This window comes from Canis lupus, chromosome 1 (genome assembly GCF_003254725.2).
Source record: "Canis lupus dingo isolate Sandy chromosome 1, ASM325472v2, whole genome shotgun sequence".
NCBI lineage: Eukaryota > Metazoa > Chordata > Mammalia > Carnivora > Canidae > Canis > Canis lupus.
In genome coordinates, this window is record NC_064243.1 from 88166662 (window position 1) to 88189007 (window position 22346).

Consider the following 22346-nt stretch of genomic DNA (forward strand, 5'->3'; position numbering starts at 1 on the left):
ATGAAAATAAATTCTGTCCAATGGAACAAGAAACCCTTAAAGTTACCACTCTGGGCCTGCTATACATCCACCAGTTTTGTATCCATCACAGCAGTCCCCTCTTTATATTACCTACAAATATTTACCTTCTCAAATGTTCTTTGAAGCAGTTTTCCCTCATTAATGACACATGTTCACTTTAAGTTTTCCCAGGAGTCATGATTTTTATCTTCTTGAAAATTAAGTTTTATCAATACCCAGGTACAGAAAAGATCTTGAAAGCTTCTAGATATGAAAAAAAAAAAAAAAAGAGGCTGCTTACTAAGGAACAAGAATTAGTCAGCATCAAGCTTCATATCAGTGACAGAAGTCATCAAGGAATGCTTTCTAATTCTGGATAGAAAACTTGTTGAACCTAGAATTCTCTATCCAGACAAACTATCCTTCAAATGGGAGGGCAAAACAAAGACACATCAAGATATTCAAACCCTAAGAGAGCTCCCCGCTTCCCTCACATCATTTCTGAAAAGTTTTATTCAATCATGTTTCTGGCAAAATAAAAAAGGGATTCAAGGAAAAAGAATGCATGAGGCATGAGGTCTAAGAAACAATGGCTGTAATCCAAGAATACAAAGAAAAGAAATTTTCACATGACATCTGTGCAGCAGGCCTGGAACATGATTATGTCCAAACTAGAACAGGAAGTCAGTAGTCCTCCATATGTCCAAAGGAGAAAGTGGAAAAACTAGCAGAGAGTGTAATTTAAGAAGCCAGATGAAGAAACCTCATACTTAGACTCAACTGATTTTTAGCAAGTATTCTGAGACAATCAGTGAGGAAGGAAGTCTTTTTAATAAATGATGTTGGGACAAATGGATACCCACATGCAAAAGAATGCACTTGGACTGCTGCCTCACAGCTTATGCAAAAATTTACTCAAAATGGACCACAGACCCAAGAATAAGCTAAAACAAGAAAACTCTTGCAAGAAATATATAAATAAAGCTTTATAATCGTGGGTTAGATCAGCCTTCTTAAATACTACTGTTTAGCAACATAAGAAAAAATGGATAAACTGGACAACATCACAATGAAAAACTTTTGGGCCTCAAAGGACACCATAAAAAAGTAAATTGCTAATCATATATCTGATAAGAGACTTGCAGTAAAAAGAAAACCCAATGGGAAAATGTGCAAGGAGTCTAAATAGACCTTTCTCCAAAGAAGACATGCAAATGGCCAAGAAGCATATGAAAAGATTCTCAGTATCAAATCAAAAACACATTGAGAGACCACATCACACCCATAAAGTTGGCTCTCATCAAAAAGGCATACAATAGTAAGTGTTGGCAAAGATGTGGAGAAACTGGAACCAGGACACACTGCAGACAGAAATGGAAAGTAACACAGCTGCTTGAGGAAACAGTTCCTCAAAATGTTCAACACAGAGATACCATATGACTCAGCCATTCTTTAAAAAAAAAAAAAAAAAAGATTTATTTATTTATTCATTCAGAGAGAGCGAAGAGAGAGGCAGAGACAGGCAGAGGGAGAAGCAGGCTCCATGCAGTAAGCCCGATGTGGGACTCGATCCCGGGTCTCCAGGATCACACCCCGGGCTGCAGGCGGCGCTAAACCGCTGCGCCACCGGGGCTGCCTGACTCAGCCATTCTATCCTAGGTGTATCGGCAAGAGAAATGAAAACAAGTCCACAAAAACTCTGTACACTAATGTTCACAGCAGCATTATTCATGATAGCCAGAAAGTGGCCATGTCCATCATCACCTGATGAATAAATAAAATGTAATACGTCCATCATCGGAATAGTACCCAATAATTCAAAAAAGGAAAAAAGTACTATTACATTCTCTAACATGGATAACCCTTAAAAATACTATACTAAAAAATATGCTAAGTGAAAGAAGCCAGTTACAAAAGATCACGTATTACATGATTTCTTTTATTTGAAATACCCAGAATAGGCAAATTTATGGAGGCAGACAGTTCATTAGTGGTTTCCCAGGGTTGGGGGTATTGGAAGGAAATGAGAGGGACTTTTTAAAGATTTATTTACTTATTTTGAGAGAGAGAGAGAACACACACACACGGTGAGTGGGGAGGGGCAGAGGGAGAGAAAGAATCTTGAGCAGACTCCACACTGAGCATGAACCCCAATGCAGGGCTTGATCTCTTGACCCTGAGATCATGATCTGAGCTGAAATCAAGAGTCAGATGCTTCACCGACTAAGCCACCCAGGCACCTTGGAAATGGAAGGGACTTCTACTAGTATTGAGTTTCTTTTTGGGGCGATGAAAATGTCCTACAATTGGTGGTGAAGATGTCTGTGCCTATCTGTGAACATGTAACAACTACTGAGCTGTACACTTAACATGGGTGAATGTCATAGTACATCAAATACAGTTCAATAAAACTGTTTTAAAAAAGAAGAAGGGATCCCTGGGTGGCTCAGTGTTTTAGTGCCTGGGTTCGGCCCAGAGCATGATCCTGGAGTCCTGGAATTGAGTCCCATGTAGGGCTCCCTGCATGGAGCCTGCTTCTCCCTCTGCCTGTGTCTCTGCCACTCTCTCTCTCTCATGAATAAATAAATAAAATATTAAAAAGAGAAGAAGAAGAGGAAGAAGAAGAAGAAGAAGAGGAGGAGGAAGAAGAGGAGGAGGAGGAGGGAGGAGGAGGAGAAGGAGGAGGAGGAGGAGGAGGAGGATAGCAGCTAGATCATCTCTGAGATTAGATGCCTTCTTTGTCAGAAGAACAAAGAAAAGAGCCATTTATAAACTCCAGAAGGGCCCCTAGGTGGCTCAGTGGTTGAGAGTCTCCCTTTGGCTCAGGTCGTGATCCCGGGATCTTGGGATCGAGTTCCACATTGGGCTCTGCATGGGGAGCCTGCTTCTCCCTCTGCCTGTGTCTCTGCCTTTCTCTGTGTGTGCCTCTCATGAATAAATAATCAAAAGAAAGAAAAGAAGAAAAGAAAGAAAAGAAAAGAAAAGAAAAGAAAAGAAAAGAAAAGAAAAGAAAAGAAAAGAGAAGAAAGAAAGAAAGAAAAAGAAACTCCAGAAATAACATAAACCTATCCGTCAATGTCATGGTCTGAAACTGAAGTGAACTGAAACGAGGTATGGTACCTAGCAAATGACACGATCAGAAAGAATAACTAACGGATGTGACTTGGTTGCTCAAGACTGTCCTCTTTTGAGGGACATGGGGTTATACCTCCTTTCCTCTAGACTCCATCACTCATGGTGCTACCAAAAATAATTTTTGGTGCTACCAAAAATAATGTCGCCAATCCCTTGAGCAAGCAGGACTCATGAAGGCCAACAGAAACCCACTTTGCTTTCTCCCTCAACGTTGCTGAAGCCCACCCACTTTGTATGGCTGGTTTGTGCTGATGCTCAGATAAATTCGGGGCCAGGCCCACAACCTCTCTGGTCAATATGAGGTGCAAAAATCCTCCGCCACTGTAAGTTACAAAAAGTCTCCTTTCCATAATTAGAATATCTGGACCTGGGTCCTAGTCAAAACTTGGAGCTTCATTTTTAAATTCAAGCTTCTGTCCCTCTTATGAGATGGATCACTATAGGGGAGGAGCAAGCTTGCAGGGGAAAGACAAGGGGTGGCTGCCATCTTCTCTGCTTCCATGCTTTTCGTGTGCACTTCTCCTCCTGAGGCCTGCCAGCCACAGCTCTGTCATTTTGGAGAGGAGGGAATCACAGGGAGACCGGGCCATGTGGTAAAGAAGGTAAGAGCAGTGAGCACGCCTGGGTTGCTGAGCGGTTGAGCGTCTGCCTTTGGCTCAGGGTCTGATCCCAGGGTCCTGGGATCAAGTCCCTCGTCAGGGTCTCAAGAAGGAGCCTGCTTCTCCCTCTGCCTGTGTCTCTGCTTCTCTCTCTGTGTTTCTCATGAATAAATTAACGAATTTTTTTTAAAAAAGAAGGTAAGAGCAGCCACAGTTCACTTGACTCTTCCTGTCTGCTTTCAGCCGGTGTTCACAGACAACTTTCTCCCAAATGATGTTCTGAAGCAGGACTGCTGAGCCTACTATTCTCTACTCTTAAAGCATCCAGAAGAACAGGCCCAGCCTCTCCCCACTTGGCCTTGGACTAGGAAAGCACAACAGTACTTTCCCAACAGTAGTTTTTAACTCTGAGGCCAGAAGGCACTTCAACGAGCCCTTTAAAATTCCCCAGGCAAGTGCCTGACACCAGTCCCAGTTAACCAAGGGTTCTACAAATGCTTATCTTTTAGCACTCACTCCTTTCCCCATGCGGAGGTGGACTCAAAATGCCACAGCAATTCAGTAACTTTCTCCAAAACATTTGTCTCTTTAATCCCTAATCTTTTTATAGGCCAGGGGACAGAGGTCGGGTAAGGGTTGCAAAATGGTTTTCACCCAAAAGCTTTACAAGTCCTGCTTCAATATTCTAACACTGGACGGGGGAGCTGTTGGCATTAACTCTCCTGTACTGCAGCCCCAAGTGGATCTGAAAATAAAGAATCCAAAGATGCCTGGGTGGCTCAGTCGGTGAAGCGAAGCATCTGACTTCGGCTCAGGTCATGATCTCAGGGTCGTGGATCAAGCCCAGCCCAGCCCCAAGTGGAGCTCAGCTCCCGGCTCAGCAGGGAGTCTGCTTATCCCTCTGCTTCTGCCCCAAACCCCTCTCAAAAAGGGTTTTTTTAAATCTTTAAAAATTAAAAAAATTTTAAAAATAAAGAATGCAATTCTCATACCCTATTACAATCACATTCATATAATGAAAATACTGTAAATGCTATTGTTAGCTTTCACTACTTTAGAAACAATTTACGAATGAAATTTCAGTGGTATAATATAGTTTAAGAGCAAGATGTAAATGTTAAAACACTGAGAATATAAAAGAATAGTTCTATCACCAGGAGGCAGACAGAGGGAAAAAGTAGATTTAAGGGCTAATTTCTTCATCTTATTTTTTTTAAAGATTTTATTTATTTATTTATTTATTTATTTATTTATTTATTTATTTATAGAGACAGAAACAAGAGAGAGAGAGGCAGAGACACAGGCAGAGGGAGAAGCAGGCACCATACTGAGAGCCCGACGTGGGACTCGATCCAGGGTCTCCAGGATCACGCCCTGGGCTGCAGGCGGCGCTAAACCGCTGCGCCACCAGGGCTGCCCTAATCTCTTCATTTTATAAAAAAGAATCAAAAAGATACTATCCAAAGTTGATGAACTGAGAAACAGAAGTTTATGAAATTATTTAAAATTATAGTCATTGAGAAGAGAAACATTGAGAAGAGAAATAAAAATAATTTCAAAAAAAATAGAAGATAAATAGGAGACAATGTTATGAATCTCTCATCTTTAGGATGGAGATAAACACCAGGGCACTAAAATCAAAGTTTAAAATGGCTAATGGTGGGATCCCTGGGTGGCTCATCAGTTTAGCGCCTGACTTCAGCCCAGGGTATGGTCCTGGGGTCCCCGGATCGAGTCCCACATCGGGCTCCCTGCATGGAGCCTGCTTCTCCCTTTGCTTGTATCTCTGCCTGCGTCTCTGCCTCTCTCTGTCTCTCACAAATAAATAAACAAAATCATAAATAAATAAACAAATAAATAAATAAATAAAATGGCTAAAGGGGAGTGTGCTCAGGTTTGGGTGACTGGAGAAATGCACAGAGGTCTAATGACTATTTTTTTTTAATTTTTATTTATTTATTCATAAAGATGCAGAGAGAGAGAGAGGCAGAGGCACAGGCAGAGGGGAGAAGCAGGCTCCATGCAGAGAGCCCGACGTGGGACTCGATCCAGGGTCTCCAGGATCACGCCCTGGGCTGCAGGCGGCGCTAAACCACTGCGCCACCGGGGCTGCCCTAATGACTATTTTTAATTAAAGTAAGGAGTTTAATAATGAACTCCTTAAATAAGTATTTTCTCTATCTTATTTTTTTTTAAGATTTTATTTATTTATTCATAGAGACACAGACAGAGAGAAAGGCAGAGGCACAGGCAGAGGGAGAAGCAGGCTCCATGCAGGGAGCCCAACGTGGGACTTGATCCAGGGTCCCCAGGATCAAACCCCGGGCTGCAGGCGACACTAAACCACTGCGCCACAGGGGCTGCCCAGTATTTTCTTTATCTTAAAAGGCATATATAGTAAATTATCAAATGTCATGATGTCACAGTGGTATGTTTGACATATATATAATGTAGTGCATGTGTATGTCACATATATACATCACGTTATATATGTCATATGTGTTATGCATACACATAGTTTATGTGTACATATGCTACACATGTTTGATAAATATATAACATGTTTATATGCCACATATAGGTTTATATATGGTGTGCATATATATATACTATATATGTTTGACACACACAATGTGCATATAGATCATTTATAAGAATATTTTGTGGATACAAACACAAAATAAATAGAAGACAGTCTCGGAGAGGTGATTTATTTATTATGCCCTAAATTATACAATCAGGGGACCCAAAGTCCAGGAGAGTCAGTTTGCATTAATGAGAAAGATCCAGGGATCCCTGGGTGGTGCAGCAGTTTAGCGCCTGCCTTTGGCCCAGGGCGCGATCCTGGAGACCCGGGATCGAATCGAATCCCACGTCGGGCTCCCGGTGCATGGAGCCTGCTTCTCCCTCTGCCTATGTCTCTGCCTCTCTCTCTCTCTCTCTCACTGTGTGCCTATCATAAATAAATAAAATAAAATAAAAAATTTAAAAAAAAATGAGAAAGATCCAGGTCTGACTCAAATCTATACTCTTTTGTCTCCATCAACTTGCAGAATATCTGCTAAAAGACAATGTCCATTTATAAATTATTCTATTTTCTCCATTAAAGAACTCCATGGGCCACTCTTTTGTATCCTTATTAGGAAATACAGCTAGTAAGATCCAATCTGCCACCATCCCAGCCCTGACATCCAACACCAAGCGTTCACCATTAATTAATCTAATTTGAGCACCCACTGGACTTCTTGTTTTTCATCTGAGTTACCATAAATGACCAAATATTTAAAATGAATCCCTTTCATTAATTTTTGAATTCATTTTTTAAATTGTTATAAGAGTAACATTCACAGAAGAAAAAAATCACGGTCCTACAGCAGAGTTCTTGATTATGAATAACGGAAACCAACGCAGGCTATTTAAACAGAAAAGGAATTTCTTGCAGGGCTATCAGGTAGCTCACAGAATCCCCAGGAACCAGGCTCAGAAACCTGGGAAGAAGCCAAGGGAAGCTGGGAGCTGGGACCTCTACCAAGGTCGTGCCCCAGGAAAACCAGGTCCTTGGTTGCCAACCTTGGACACCGGTTGCCTCTTTTGCTTAAGGAAGTCTAAGCTGCCCGGCCTAGTCTGCATCAGCTTCAGAGTCCTGGGCAGGAGCTTCCATGAGTGGAGGTCAACTGGCTCACATCCTGGTTGCTGGTATACAGGAGTGTCAGTATATGGTCTCAGAAGCTTCCAGTGCGGGAGGCAGGACCCGGCCTCCAACCGAGATTCACACAAAGGCAAATAAAACTCCAAAAGAGAGGTCTGATATACAGAGGCTGATCACCAAACCCAAACAAAACAAGGAAACCAAACAGCCTCTTGGTCCCACAACACAATGCATATCCTCTCCAGATATAAAATGGGAAATCAAAGTCTCCCTCTTTCCCTTCCCACTGCACTCAACAGAAGTGCCTACTGTAAACAGTTCCTTGTATATCCTTTCAGAAATGTTCCACGTGACTAGAAACACATATGTATAGATCTCCCAGATTAAAAAAAAAAAAAGGAAAAAAAACCACCGTATATATTATAACTTTCCATATGACAAGGTATCTATTTTAAGATGCTCGCCAATTCAAAATGGTCTCCCTTCTTGCCCCAAATCACTCATGGCTCCTGCATCTCTCTCATAGGCATAGCAGAAGTGGATCCCTCTAGCTATGGGGCCCAGACTCAGGGCTGGTTGGAGGGCTCCCTTCTATAACCCAGACACCTACCACCACAGTGTGTCTACAATGCACTTCGACATACTTCGGCACAGACAGTGTGATACTATGTACCTATCAGGTGGCCCACCCAACACCCTAAGGACGGTCAGGGATTCAAATTCCAGGAGAGTCAATTTGCATTTATGAGAAAAGCCACACTCCAGAAGCTTCCTTTGCCTTCTTCTCTCAACAACAACCAAGCAACTCTGTTAAATTAGCAGAGTGATTGTGGAAATAAGTTGTCCAACTGATGAAACTCTTAGCTTGTTTAATTGCATAAAGGATTTTATTTTTTTTTTTAATTTTTATTTATTTATGATAGTCCCAGAGAGAGAGAGAGAGAGAGGCAGAGACATAGGCAGAGGGAGAAGCAGGCTCCATGCACCGGGAGCCCGATGTGGGATTCGATCCCGGGTCTCCAGGATCGCGCCCTGGGCCAAAGGCAGGCGCCAAACCGCTGCGCCACCCAGGGATCCTGCATAAAGGATTTTAAAAATGGGTTTTCTGTGAAATTTGGGGTAAGAACTAAAACCAACATAATTTCCTGTCCCAATGCTCATCAATTCTGGGGCTGACCATACTTTTCTGACCCTGTATTAAACAATACTGAGAACAAGCAAAGATAATCTAGCTACTTGCCCCAAGAACTATTTGTTCCTCAAACGTAAGACTGTGAACCAACTAAAACAGTTTATCAAAACTAACAGCTTACTCATTAAATCTTGCTCCCAGGACCTCCCCTCCATTCACCCCCTAATCCAAAACTATTATGTCATAAGCTTTGCCTAAACCCTACCAATTCTTTATCTTGCAAAGGCCACCTTATAATCCCCCAGCAGGGGTCCTCAAACCCTACAAATAGGCTCTCTTTGATTCACCCTTTCTGAGAACTAGTGGCAAGGAGGTGTCCTCCCTTACTGCAGCAGATCTCATAAACTTAGCTTCGCGTGATCAGCAGGATTTCAAGGAACCAGCAATGGTTTTCAAGACAAATGGGTGCAACAAAAACCAGAGGTAAAAAATTGTTCACACTGTCCTGAAAGCTTAGTAAAAATTTTAGCCCTTTACCCTTTAAGCTTCCAGAACAGAGTGCACGAACAATTGTTTTGTCTGTTGGCTAATAAGTGCTTGCATGTGTAGCAGAATTTGGCCTGAGGCTCACTTTCATTGTAATAATTGACTTGGCAGGAAGGTTACCTCAAAGCTTTGGTAATTACCTGTCGCTGACAAACTAAACATGCTAATGAGAGCACACCCAGATGGCTGAAGCCAGTTTGCAAAGCAAGAAATTGCTCAGGCCTTGATTCTGCCCAGAGATGGGCCACCCAGAGTACTTCCAGTTCCTGAGGATGCCAGGTTCTTACCCAATACACGGTTTTGGGGAGCAGATGATCAGAGGAGAGAAATGAAACCTCTGTTGCCAGCAGACTAAGCCCACTGTGGTCACAGATAAGCCTGAGCCCAGCCCAGGGTGCATTCATGATGCCTAAATCCATATTTTGCTGCCATGGGTTACCTGATGACACGCCAAACTGAGAGACCAAATCTCCCCTTTAAGATTTTCTCAGTGGATGACACAAATGATTCATAATGTGCTTGCCTTAATCTTAGGTCCCATTTTACACTTTACAGTTTCAACATGCATCCCTGTCTACAATCCTAAGAAATGGGCGCATGCCCATTGTACAGATGAAGAAACTGATCAGATAATTTCCTTGGCCAGTCACTGATTGAAAGTGGCAGGATTAAGACTCAAAGCTGACCCTCCTCGTGCCGTGTTCAATTCTGCCTCTTGCTCTTTTCAATCAAGGATAAACTTCCTCCATCTCTTGTCACTTGAGAACTTGAAAAAGAATTGGACAGTCACAAATAAGAAAATTATTTATTTACTTACTTACTTACTTACTTATTTATTTATTTTAGAAAATAATTTAAATTACAAACACACACACACAGAGTTGCTGGGCCTAGAGAAGTACTGAACAATTTGCTAATGGAGGACTAGTGGAGGAGTGGTATAAAGAAAGGAGCAGTGGACTAGAAGTCAACATCCCCAGTTCTTTCTAATAATAGTTCATGCGTTTGTGAACTGAACAAGCTAGTTAATTCCTGAGCCACTGGTCCCTTATATATAAAATAGGAAAAGTACCTGCTGTATAAACCACATAACTAAAGATATAAACTCTTATACATATACATATACATATATAAACTCATATACATGCAATGGAGGATTATTAATTATTCTGAAGAGGGAGAATAGTCATCTATTTTTATTCCTTAAAGAACCAAGAATGCAATAATCATAGTATTTATACAGGGAGTTTATAATGGCCTGTTGAAAATGTCTATTAGAAGTTAAAACACCCTCCAGGTAACTAATAAGGTTTCTGGAAACCTACATAATGAGAGCTAAAGGACTCTTAAAAGATTGCTCTGATATAAGTTCATCATTTTACAGAGGCAGAAACCAAGAGATGGGGCAGCCTCAGTGGCACAGCGGTTTGGCGCCGCCTGCAGCCCAAGGTGTGATCCTGGAGACCCGGGATCGAGTCCCACGTCGGGCTCCCCACATGGAGCCTGCTTCTCCCTCTGCCTTTGTCTCTGCCCCTCTCTCTCTCTCTCTCTCTCTCTGTGTCTATAAATAAATAAAATATTAAAAAAAAAAAGAAACCAAGAGATGCTCCCAAGGTCACCGATAATCAGTGGTGATGTGTCAGCATTAAAATGCAAGTGTCTTGAACCCTCAAACCAAAACTCATTCCGAATTCTTGACAGCCAGGAAATACACTTGAAAGAACCAGAATGCACAAAGTTCAAGCTTCAGAGTTCATTTTATAAATGTAGAGATTCCTAAACTGCCCACTGGTATTTTGACCCCTCCTGGTCTTGTCATCAGAAATGAAAGGGCCACCATTTACCTCGCAGCTAACCCACCTACAAGTTTCTCTGACTATCTGGTGGGCTAATTCCTCAATCTCTTGAGAGTGTCTGGGTGATCCATGACTCTCCCTTCAAGGCACAATAAAATGGAAAGAACCCAGATCCCTAAATGGCTTTGTGGAGCAGAACCACCTTGCCAGCCTAGCCTGTTTGGACAGTTAGATGAGAGGATGGAATGTCTATATATGTTACCAAGCCATTTTCAGTCTCTTTTGGGGTAATGAAGTCTTATCCTAAATTCCATAATCTTGAAGTTAGAAGAGAAAATGATAGATCTTTTTTTTTAAAATAGCCAGTTCATCTACCACTTCTATTCTCCATCTAGGGTGCACACACAAGTGCACACACACAGCTTGATCCTACTCGTAGTCAAAAATAGTTATAAATGTTTACACACCATGTTCCAAGATTATTATTTTTGTTTTGGACACATGAATATCTTATCGGTATAAGGAAGAGGATCCAGTAAATGAACACTTCCAACTCTTGAGTTTCCATGAAAACTTGAGTTTGACCAGTGTAAAACCTAATGTAATCACTGAAGCAATCACAAAAGGAGCACAAATATAAACAGTTTTCAAAAGGAAGTATTCAAGTGTTCTCGATAAGTGTGCATCCAATAACTCAAAATGAAGACAGCTTGCCTCTCAAAGGGCTCTGGGAAGACCAACCTGCACCCCCTTCCAACCTCCACCATCAATATACCCCCTGACCACCCTTAAGTAGTAAGGGGAAGAATACGACATTCCAGAGGCAAGAACAAAAGAGACAAATTTAAGACAAAAGCAAAAAAGAAACGTCAGGAACTCAGGACCTAAATTTCTTATTGGCTGCCAAGTTAACTTCACAGTCAACAACAGACATATCTATAGCACACTGGCCCTGGGACACAGGGTGAAGAAGTTGGACAAGACCCCTGTCTTCATACGACTATCTACAGTAGGGAGACAGACAGCAAGTAGTAAACGAACAACACACAGGTTAATTATGGACTGTCAAGCCAAAAGTCAGTGCTGGGACATGTTGAGAGGCAGGGACACAGGGCCACTATTGTTGGGGTGGTTAGGGAAGGCCTCCTTCAGGAAGTGACTGCTAAGCTGAGACCCAGAAAAAAAGGAGCCAGCCAAGCACACAGCTAGGGAAAGAAGGTCCCAAGTTGGTTAAGACAGCCTGGTTGTGTTTCAGCCAGAAGGAGCCCCTATGGGTAGAGTACAGGATATGAAGGGGAGAAAGACTGGAGTGACCAGCCAAGCCCCCATCTGCCCACCCCCCGCACAGGGCCCTACTGGCTCTCTGATGGAACGTGGTCTCCAGCAGCACATTCCCTAAACTCAGGAAGAGGCCTGGGGGAAGCCAAAGAGAAGGTGAAGCAGCCATTATGGGGGATGCGGGGTGGGGGAGGTGGAAGAGCCATCCCTTGATGTCACTAGATTATCCCCTCTGTTCAGCAAAGAAAACTAGACTCAGGAAAGTTAAGTGGCTTATACAATATACAGCTCTTTAGGGGATGAGCTGGGACTCAGACTAGGAGTGTCTCACTGACATATCCAGTTTCTTTCATAACATCACATGACTTTTTTTTTATTTTTTAACATAATAAAGGCATGTGGCGCAGGTTATAACAGAATACTGTGGAGGTTCACGTGAACCGAGGATTTTTCACTTATGATACTGACCAAGGCTCAAATGATCTTTTGATATACCCAGAAAGTTTGTCCTTGTACAATGCCTATCAACTGATTTATCTTCTTTATAAATTGATGTTAATTAACATTTCAAAACAATCTCTACTTGACCTTCTAAATACGTAATTCATAAGTTAAAATAGAGAAGTTCCTGTATTCAACAGGCTTATAATTGATGGCGATACAGAAATATGACAGAAGGCCATTCAGGCAGGCATGTGGACTCCTTGTACATGGAGACATAACATTTACTGATGTGAACGTAATTAATGTACTATGAAACCGAAAAAGCAGAGCAAAACATGGTATACGTACAAACTGGTTATAACTTAGAGCAACCCTGTCAGGATCCCTCTTACTTCTGAGAGCTCTCCCTATATCTTTGCTTAACAAACCTCTATCGCTTTACTAAAAAAAAAAAAAAAAAAACTGGTTATAACTTTGACAAAGTTGTACCTATACTTATCAACAAAGATGAGAAATACATCTAAAGGCATGCAATAAAAATACATCTCTATTAAGGTCATTTTCTTCTACAGTTGTTTGAGCTCACATAATACATCTATGAGGCATCTTTCCAAAAGAAAACAATGTTAGAGAAATAAATGTCTTAAAAGGTCGACCTTCTTAATATCTACCTAGAACACACGCTCACATTCTTCTCACCATTTGAAATCTTAAAAGTACAAATAGCTTTAGAGATTCTCTAATTTCAAATTAAATGCCTGATATTTGTATTACTGAGCATTTCAATATGGACCCAATGGAAAAATCAGGGCAAAAAATGACTCCTATAGCCAAATATTAGTATAAACATTGGACACCGACCAACATTTTTCTAGAGAGTTGTTGCAAAACAGACCTCAGCCACTCATATGTCATAAAAGTCATCCGAAGTCTCATTTTCTCCTACTCTGCTATCTTGTAGATTAAAATGCTGCACCTAATTTACTCCTTCCAGAAATATTAACAGCATTTCACTAAATGCTATAACTGGTGGATTTCTAAAATGTTGCCTAAATTGTCTTGTGGGCCTGAAAACTCTTTAGTTTTTCAAGACCATCAACTCAGTACTAGGCTCCATTACTCTGACTGTATTCTACTGTGGGTTTCTTCTCCCTGCATTTAAGAATTTAGCTAGTTTTGTATTTATCACCCACTACCCAGCAAACAGTGGTCTGCTTGAGATGAACTGTTAAGTATATACACAAAACCATTTTAGAAGATTATTTAACCCTATTTCAAAATGAATGGGAGAAAAATCAAGGGACGTGATATGGAAAAAAATTTTTTCATTATATGTATTTCAAATCGCATTTGTCAGAACTTCTACTTCATCTTTAAAAGTTGGCAACTCTATTGGTCTATTTTTTATAGTATTCCCTGAACCCAAAGGACATAGCAAATAAAAACAAAAAACAAACACTGGGAATGTACCAAATGCCACTGAATCGTGAACTTTAAAATGGGTTAACTTTATATTATGTGAATTTTACCACAATAACTAAAAAAAAAAGGATAAAGTTACCAATGTATGTCTTTATTACCATAAAAATATATGTGTGATAGAGAATATAAGAAGTCTAAGCCATGAAACTGAGATGTCCAACCAAAGCAAAATATAATAATAATAAATTATGTATTCATGATTTAATACCTGAGATTTACTTCAAAAGAATATACGGGGTGGGGGGTCGCCTGGGTGGCTCAGCAGTTGAGCGTCTGCCTTGGGCTCAAATCATAATCCCAGGGTCCTGGGATCAAGTTCCGTGTCAGGCTCCCCACAGGGAGCCTGCTTCTCCCTCTGCCTGTGTCTGCCTCTCTCTGTCTCTCATGAATAAATAAATAAAATCTAAAAAAAAAAAAAAAAAACCTGTCAAACAAAAAAGAATATACAGGGGAAAAGAATATGGGGAGCAGAGGGATGGGTGCAGGTCTAGCTGAACAAGGCTGGCTGAGTTGGTAGTTGCTGAGTGATCAGCATAGGGAGTTCATTACATTATTCTCTCTGCTTTAGTATATGTTTAAAAATGTCCATAGCAAACCATTTTTTTACAATTACATCTTTACAATAAATCTAACCCTGTTACTAGAAACCCGCTAGGTACATGAGAAGTTTAAAATGTATCAGAAGGGCCCCCTGGGTGGCTCAGTCAGTTGAGCATCTGCCTGATTCAGTCATAATCCCAGGAGCCCTGGAGCCCCGCAGCGTTGGGCTCCCTGCTCAGCGGGGACATCTGCCTCTCCCTCTCCCTCTGCCCCCCAACCCCCGCTCATGGGTGTGCTCTCTTTCTCCATCTGCTCTCTCTCAAATAAATAATCTTTTAAAAAAATGAATCAGAAAAGTGACAAAATTATCATCTTGCTTTACCATTATGAGAACATCTCCTTCCAACAGTCATCATTGTTAGCTTCTTTTTTTTTTTATTTATTTATGATAGGCACACAGTGAGAGAGAGAGAGGCAGAGACACAGGCAGAGGGAGAAGCAGGCTCCATGCACCGGGAGCCCGACGTGGGATTCGATCCTGGGTCTCCAGGATCGCGCCCTGGGCCAAAGGCAGGCGCTAAACCGCTGGGCCACCCAGGGATCCCTGTTAGCTTCTTTTTTTAACGAACAAGAAAGCTTTGGCATTTCTTCAGTGGTTGAATCCGACAGACTTCATACATAGCACATTTTAGAAAGAGTAACAATTTATGAGATCAGTACATACCAGGAGTATCATAGGCCGCTTCCAAGTTGTTAATCCTATGATTCCAGAGAGTATCACCTACAAGGATAAACAGTATCATAAATCTAGAAATGTGACCAATTCCAATAAACTTATCCTAGTCTCTAAAGCTTTTTTTTCTTTTCAAAAAAATCTGAAACCTCAAAGCCTTCTAATTCAAACACTTAATATTCCTGCTGATTACATGAGCCCTGGTAGACCACTTTGGGCTCTCTTTCCCCCCAAAGCCCCCAAAGCTTTTTATATCGACTATATATGTTTTTTCTTAAGGTCAACTAAGAACACACAAAGAGGGGTGCCTGGGTAACTCAGTCAATAGAGCATCTGCTTTTGGCTCAGGTCGTGATCTCGGTCCTGGGATGGAGCCCCATGTGGAGGGGTCCCTCTGCCCTTCCTCCTGCTTGTGCTCTCTCTCAAATAAATACAATCTTAAAACAAAACAAAACAAAAAAACCACACACACAGAGTAGCCTGTCCTTCCAGTTAGTGAAGGAATCAGTATTGCCATCCAAGCTCTCTGCCCCAGAGCACCTAAACTATTGCCATTATCAGCCTCACATGACACAGTGTACCTGCAGACCTCTCTTCATTAGATGGATACCCATCCTTTGTGGGACAAGTCAACTCCCGGAAGTGGTACACAAGGTCTGTCAAGACCAAACTCTGCCCACTTCCCAAGCCTGGTTTCTATGCACCCCTGCCCCTCCACCACCCACCTTCCTCCCAGGCACACCTGTCCCCCATCAGATTGGCCAGGCTTTAGACACTGTAGCTCTTTGCTGCAGTGTCTTCTCCTCTCAGCTCCCCTCAGAGCTGCCTGAGAACTACTATGCATCCTGCAAATCCTGGCTAGCAGTCACCTCCTCCCAGAAGCCCTCACTGATCCCACTACCCCACACTCCTGGAGGCCCTCTACACAATCTTCTCCCCAAAACGCTCTCTGTAATAATAACTTTTGAGAAGTGCATCTGTGCCTTGCCCACCAACTGTGAACTCCTACTTTGTCTCCCAATCCTTGGCTCCCAGCCTGGTACCTGTCACATGACTGGCAAGTGATAAATGTTCCTGAGCATTTATTCCACAAAGAGGGGAAGGACTACGGTGAGAAAAGTCTCGAGGTGCCTGGGTGGCTCAGTGGGTTGAGCATCTGCCTTCCGCTCAGGTCATGATCTCAGGATCCTGGGATCGAACCCTGTGTGGGGCTCCCTGTGGGGAGCTGCTTCTCCCTCTCCCTCTAGTCCTCCTCCTGCTTGTGCTGTCTCTCTCTCAAATAAATAAATAAAATCTTTAAAATAAAATAAAAGTCTCATATTGCAAAGTGACACTTCGATAAATAACAATCCAAAATCCTTGGTAAAGAAGAATCAGCATTTTGCCAAAATATAAACTGTAAATCAATGTCAGCCCTCTGGATAACACAGTTCACTAAGCAGTCAGGAAAGAACAATCAAAGTGATTATTCAGCTCAGGGACATTCTCATGTCACTGGAGCACGTTTACCTTTGTGGAACAGTGTGCATGCATCTGCTCAATGCCATCATGAGGGTTTTCCTTTATGTGCACTTTTTACCAAAATCCCTCAAAGGTACCAGCTCACAATTACTGCTTATCAACTACAAATCAGTAGGGATTTTAGTGTTACTTCAAATCAAAGTTCACAGGCCTACTATAATGCTCTCCATTTTCCATTTACTGGCTTGAGAGTAAATCATTTTACTATGTCAAACCAGGAGACGACAAATGTACCCACTTCTATCAAGGATAGGAAACCACTTGTGGCCAGATAGGCAACAGATTCTTGTATTCCATTTATGTTTAAACATACTATCAGCTGCCTGCCCACCAGCACTATATCCTTGCAATCATCTTACATTCAATAGGCTCTTTCTTCATTCTGAATGATTTCTGGCTGGAGACACGCAGGACATGTGTCTGCATGTGTCTGCATCTACTTTAAAAACTGGGACTTGAAATCCATGAGACCTTGGAGTCCACGTTCCCCACCTGGCTTCTAAATAACTATGCGACCTTGGCCAAGTCAGATCACTTTTCTGGTCCTCATTCTCATTTCCTTAGAAATGTGGTTAAGTGAAGGAAACCATCTCTGGGCCTCTTCCAACTCAAAAGTGTACCCTGCTGTGATGGTAGTGATTCCTCGGGATTCCCTGAAATCCAGCACTGGTTCCACCTGCAGGCTGTGTGTGGGCACAGATGCTTGCAAGTGTGTGTGCATGTTAAATTTTTGTGTGCACACATGTGCGTGCATGTGTGTGTCCACATCGGCATGTGTCCCCTGCCTGCCCACCCGGCTGCTCACTGGACTTAGCTCAGGAAATGAAACTATTTTTGCAAAAACATACTGAGACATTTGACTGCCCTTGAGGGAAACACAAACTGCTCACTTCACTAAAATATAAATATGATGTAAATTATCAGTTAGTGTTTGGTATTTAGACTACCTGATTCCCTTAATATAAAACCCTGTGGTTCAGCTTTTTGGAACACAGTTTTTTTCCATTAAAACAATATGATCATTAAAATGAAGGGTCCAGGGACGCCTGGGAGGCTCAGTCGTTGAGCAACTGCCTTTGGCTCAGGCCGTGACCCCGGGGTCCTGGGATCAAGTCCCACATCGGGCTCCCTTCAGGGAGCCTGCTTCTCCCTCTGCCTGTGTCTCTGCCTCTCTCTCTGGGTGTCTCTCATGAATAAATAAATAAATCTTTAAAAGATAAATAAATAAAAATAAAATAAAATGGAGTGTCCAGCCCAGCCCATAAAAATAGCAAGAAACCTCAGCTATACTTTCCACCTCCCCCACCAGCCACATCATCCCACCTTCACCCACATTAACAATTTGGTGTACTTACATATTTTACACATGTACATATTTTTCTTTAAATTCTTATTACTAGACAAATATGTATATGTGTATATTTACACATGTACAGAGGTGAACTTTTATAAAAAATGGGTCATAAAAGATACTTGTCCTCCTCTTATTTTTCATTCTCAATAAATACCTCCAGGGAATCTCTTCATGTCTGTCCACTGGAGTAGCTCTCATTCATTTCTGTTTAATGGTTAATATAATATTCCTTTGTATGGTTTACCTAATGCAGTCAATCATTTCCATATTCATTGATACTCTATTTCCAGTTTTTGCCCTCATAATCAATGCTATGATAATCACTTAAGGCCACGTAATGCCTAAAAACAAGTGCTTTTTATTTCTGTTGGGTAAAATCCCAGGAGTAGGGTTGATAAGGTAAAAGGGAAAAATATACATATGTATTTATATATTTAATAGATTGTGACAGATACAATTGTCATTTAAAATCAAGGGTCTCTGACATGAACTAAGCTATCTTTATTATTTTTTGAGGGAGAATTTTGCATATGTGAGCGACAAACTAAACTTAAAACATAATTTTAAAAATATGTACAAAATGTATTTGACAAATAATAAATATCAATAATCTCGAAATACCTATGACCACAAAGATACTTAAGACCCAGTAGGAAGAAATATAAACCTTATTAACCTTATTAAAATATATATCTTATTAAATATAAACCTTATTAAGCAATATTAAATAAAGACTCAATTCAACATATACCATATTCATGGATTATAAAGCAAAATACTCAGGATAATAAATAAATTTCCATTTGAATTATTTTATAGACTCAGCACACACTCACATTAAATCCCAACAGGATTTTTCTAAGTTAGGGCCAGAGTCAACAAATGAATGAATGGACTAGTGAATAAATGAATGAATGAAGATCAGAAATAGGGGATGAACCTGCTTAAAGATGACTATTTCAGCCTAAATGCATTTTCACTCATGTGCTTCCTAAGAGAATACCAACAGCAAAAAGCAGCTTCATTAGCATTCTTTCCACCCAGTGCAAGATGAAACTTGCCATGAGTGAACAAGCAAGCAGGTATTTTCTGACACTAAATTACCTTTATATTATTATAATAAGATTTATTATAATTTTGGTTTCACTCACTTGTAACCCATTCCTTGTAGCTTATAGGAAAAAGCAGAGGCTTTTCTTTTTTCAAAGATTCTGCAAAGAAGGATTCCAAGATACTTCATGCAAGAATCACTGTTACCCACCATATATGGTTAATGTGCCTTCATTTCCCAACTTAAAAATCAAATCATAAAGATCAAAATCTCATTATTTTACTGCCCTATTTTTCCTTTGCTACCCATGAACATGCCTTAGGGCAAAAATGTTCTGGATTGTTTGCCAAAAGTTGCTATATCTAAACATAGAGATAAAAAGAGCCAAACTATAAATATCCCATGTTTACCTTATGAATTAAGCACACAATAATCAAACCTCTCAACAACCTATCTCGCCCTGTAGGTTTTACATTGGCAATTAAAAAAATAAAGGGTGTGTGTGTATGTGTATGTATGTGTTGGTGTGTATCATTTTTCCCTATCTGTCCAGCATGTTTTACATTAAAAAAAAAAACTGAGGAAATGGGCACCTGGATATTTCTAATGTATACATGATGGTTACTAGAATGTCCCAGAGAAAACTGGCCTTTTCGCTTTACTTGGATCAAATATTGCCTTGATGTTTAAAAACACTGATAGAGGTTCTACTATGTGCCAGGCCTGATACTTGGGCCCAGCAGCAAGTTCTCCTATATATTCTCTAAGTACTCCTCACAAAATTAGTTCTGAGGCAAGAATTATCACACCCATTTTACAGACTGGTAACTGAGGCTAAGAGGCTCAATGACTTACTCAAGAGTTTATCAATGCCACTCTGCTGCCATATAAAATAAAGGACCCAAGAGAATCAATAAAATCTATCACAAAAATTATATTTAAAATGGCCCAAAAATATTAAAGTAGTATTTGACGATTATGATAGGAAAAATATATATACTGCTGTTTAACTGGTAGAGACTTCAGAATTTTTGAGTTAGTTTCTCCTTCAAACATTCATTCTTTTTCAGGTTTCATCACTGCAATTTTTTATTTTTTATTTTTTTTTATGTATTTATGATAGTCACAGAGAGAGAGAGAGAGAGGCAGAGACACAGGCAGAGGGAGAAGCAGGCTCCATGCACCAGGAGCCCGATGTGGGATTCGATCCCGGGTCTCCAGAATCGCGCCCTGGGCCAAAGGCAGGCGCCAAACTGCTGCGCCACCCAGGGATCCCTCATCACTGCAATTTTTAAAAACATGCTTACCTTGAGGTTCACCAGTGTCTGTTGCTTTATAAGCAACTGGAATCTTGAATTACAGACTCAAGGGAGGGGGAAACCCTGAGTTTAGGACAGTGACTCAAAGTAGAGATGTATGCAGATAATATTAAGGATATTAAGACTCCGAGAGAAGAGCAAATAATAATAATAATCAATTCTCTCTACCTTTTGCCGGAAATATCTTCCAAGGATCAGATATGTCATCAGAATAAGGAATTTTGGTTTTTGAAGGAGGAGACACTACTCATTGACTAATCCACACTAATCCAGTGTGGTAGTAACTAAATATGCCCCAAATCAAAAGCCAGGACAGAATGAACTGAACATGGTCCTGGAGATTCTCCTTCTGCTACCCACCCGGAGTCAAACTTCAGGATGCTTTTAAAAGTGGCTAATCGGGATCCCTGGGTGGCGCAGCGGTTTGGCGCCTGCCTTTGGCCCAGGGCGCGATCCTGGAGACCCGGGATCGAATCCCACGTCGGGCTCCCGGTGCATGGAGCCTGCTTCTCCCTCTGCCTGTGTCTCTGCCTCATTCTCTCTCTCTCTGTGACTATCACAAAAAAAAATAAATAAATAAATTTAAAAAAAATAAAAAAATAAAAATAAAAGTGGCTAATCTCCTGGCTTCGTGCCCTTTGGGAATAACAGTAGATGGAGTCATTAAACAATACCAGGAAGAAAATAAATGATCCCAGAATGCTTAAAAACAGCGAGTAAGTTAAAAACAGTCCCCTCAAACTGCTGACAGTATGAATGTAAAGTATGGACAAAGACGCTTTATAGGACTTGGAGTAAATATATAGTAAAATATATAGTAAAATAGATAAAAATATCTTCAAGATCCAGAAAAGTGATCTTTTATATATAGTATATAGTAAATATATAGTAAAATAGATAAAAATATCTTCAAGATCCAGAAAAGTGAAGGAAACTTCCAAATCTCAGGCTCAAGGCAAGAATGCATACAGAGATATATATGAAGAAATATTCTTGACTTATACTATGTTAATAAAATAGTCCTTTTAGTGAATATATCTGTCCCTTGAATTTAATTTTGTATCAAATATAAAAGCAAAATCTGTTTTGAAACTGAAAGAAGATTTGCCAATTTAATGGCTAGAGCAGACTCTGGCAAGTAATGGTCATTTCAAAGCTTGGAAATGAAGGTATCTTTACACTGTGTTCCTACATGGATCCCAAGTAACCTTAGACAAACTGGCACTGCCACCCAAACTACATAGTTTCATATGCCAACAAAACTTCTGAGTGATAAGTAAAACATTATAGGTCCACACAGTGGCATCTCATTCGGCAATGAACAGAAATGAAGTATGCCATAATCACGTGCCATAATCTGAATGAACCCTGCAAACATTATGCTAAGTGAAAGGTGCCAGTTACAAAGGACCACATATTGTATGATTCCATCTATATGAAATGTCTAGTATAATCCATAGATCCAGAAAGTAAATTAATCAGTGGTTGCCTAGGGAGAAATGGGGTCAAGGGAGAAATGGGGGGTGACTGCTAATGTGTACAGGGTTTCTTTTGGGGGTGAGGACGGTTTTCTAAGATTGGCTGTGGCAATGGGAGCACATCTTCCTGAATTCATCAAAAATCATTGAATTGCATGCCTTAAATAGTTGAATTGTATGGAATACGAATTATATCTCAATAAAGGTGTTATTTTATTTTTTTAATAAAGTAATTTTTTATTGGTGTTCAATTTACCAACACACAGAATAACACCTAGTGCTCATCCTG

At 40.7% G+C, this 22346-nt stretch overlaps 1 protein-coding gene across 1 annotated transcript in view; it reads right to left on the reverse strand.

Annotated features, from left to right (window-relative positions):
* Nucleotides 1–22346, reverse strand: part of ENTREP1 (endosomal transmembrane epsin interactor 1) — a 63818-nt gene that overhangs the window by 37594 nt on the left and 3878 nt on the right. Inside the window, exon 2 of the mRNA XM_025423360.3 lies at nt 15326–15382. Within this exon, the coding sequence (XP_025279145.2) occupies nt 15326–15382 (57 nt within the window). The remainder of the gene's footprint in view (nt 1–15325; nt 15383–22346) is intronic.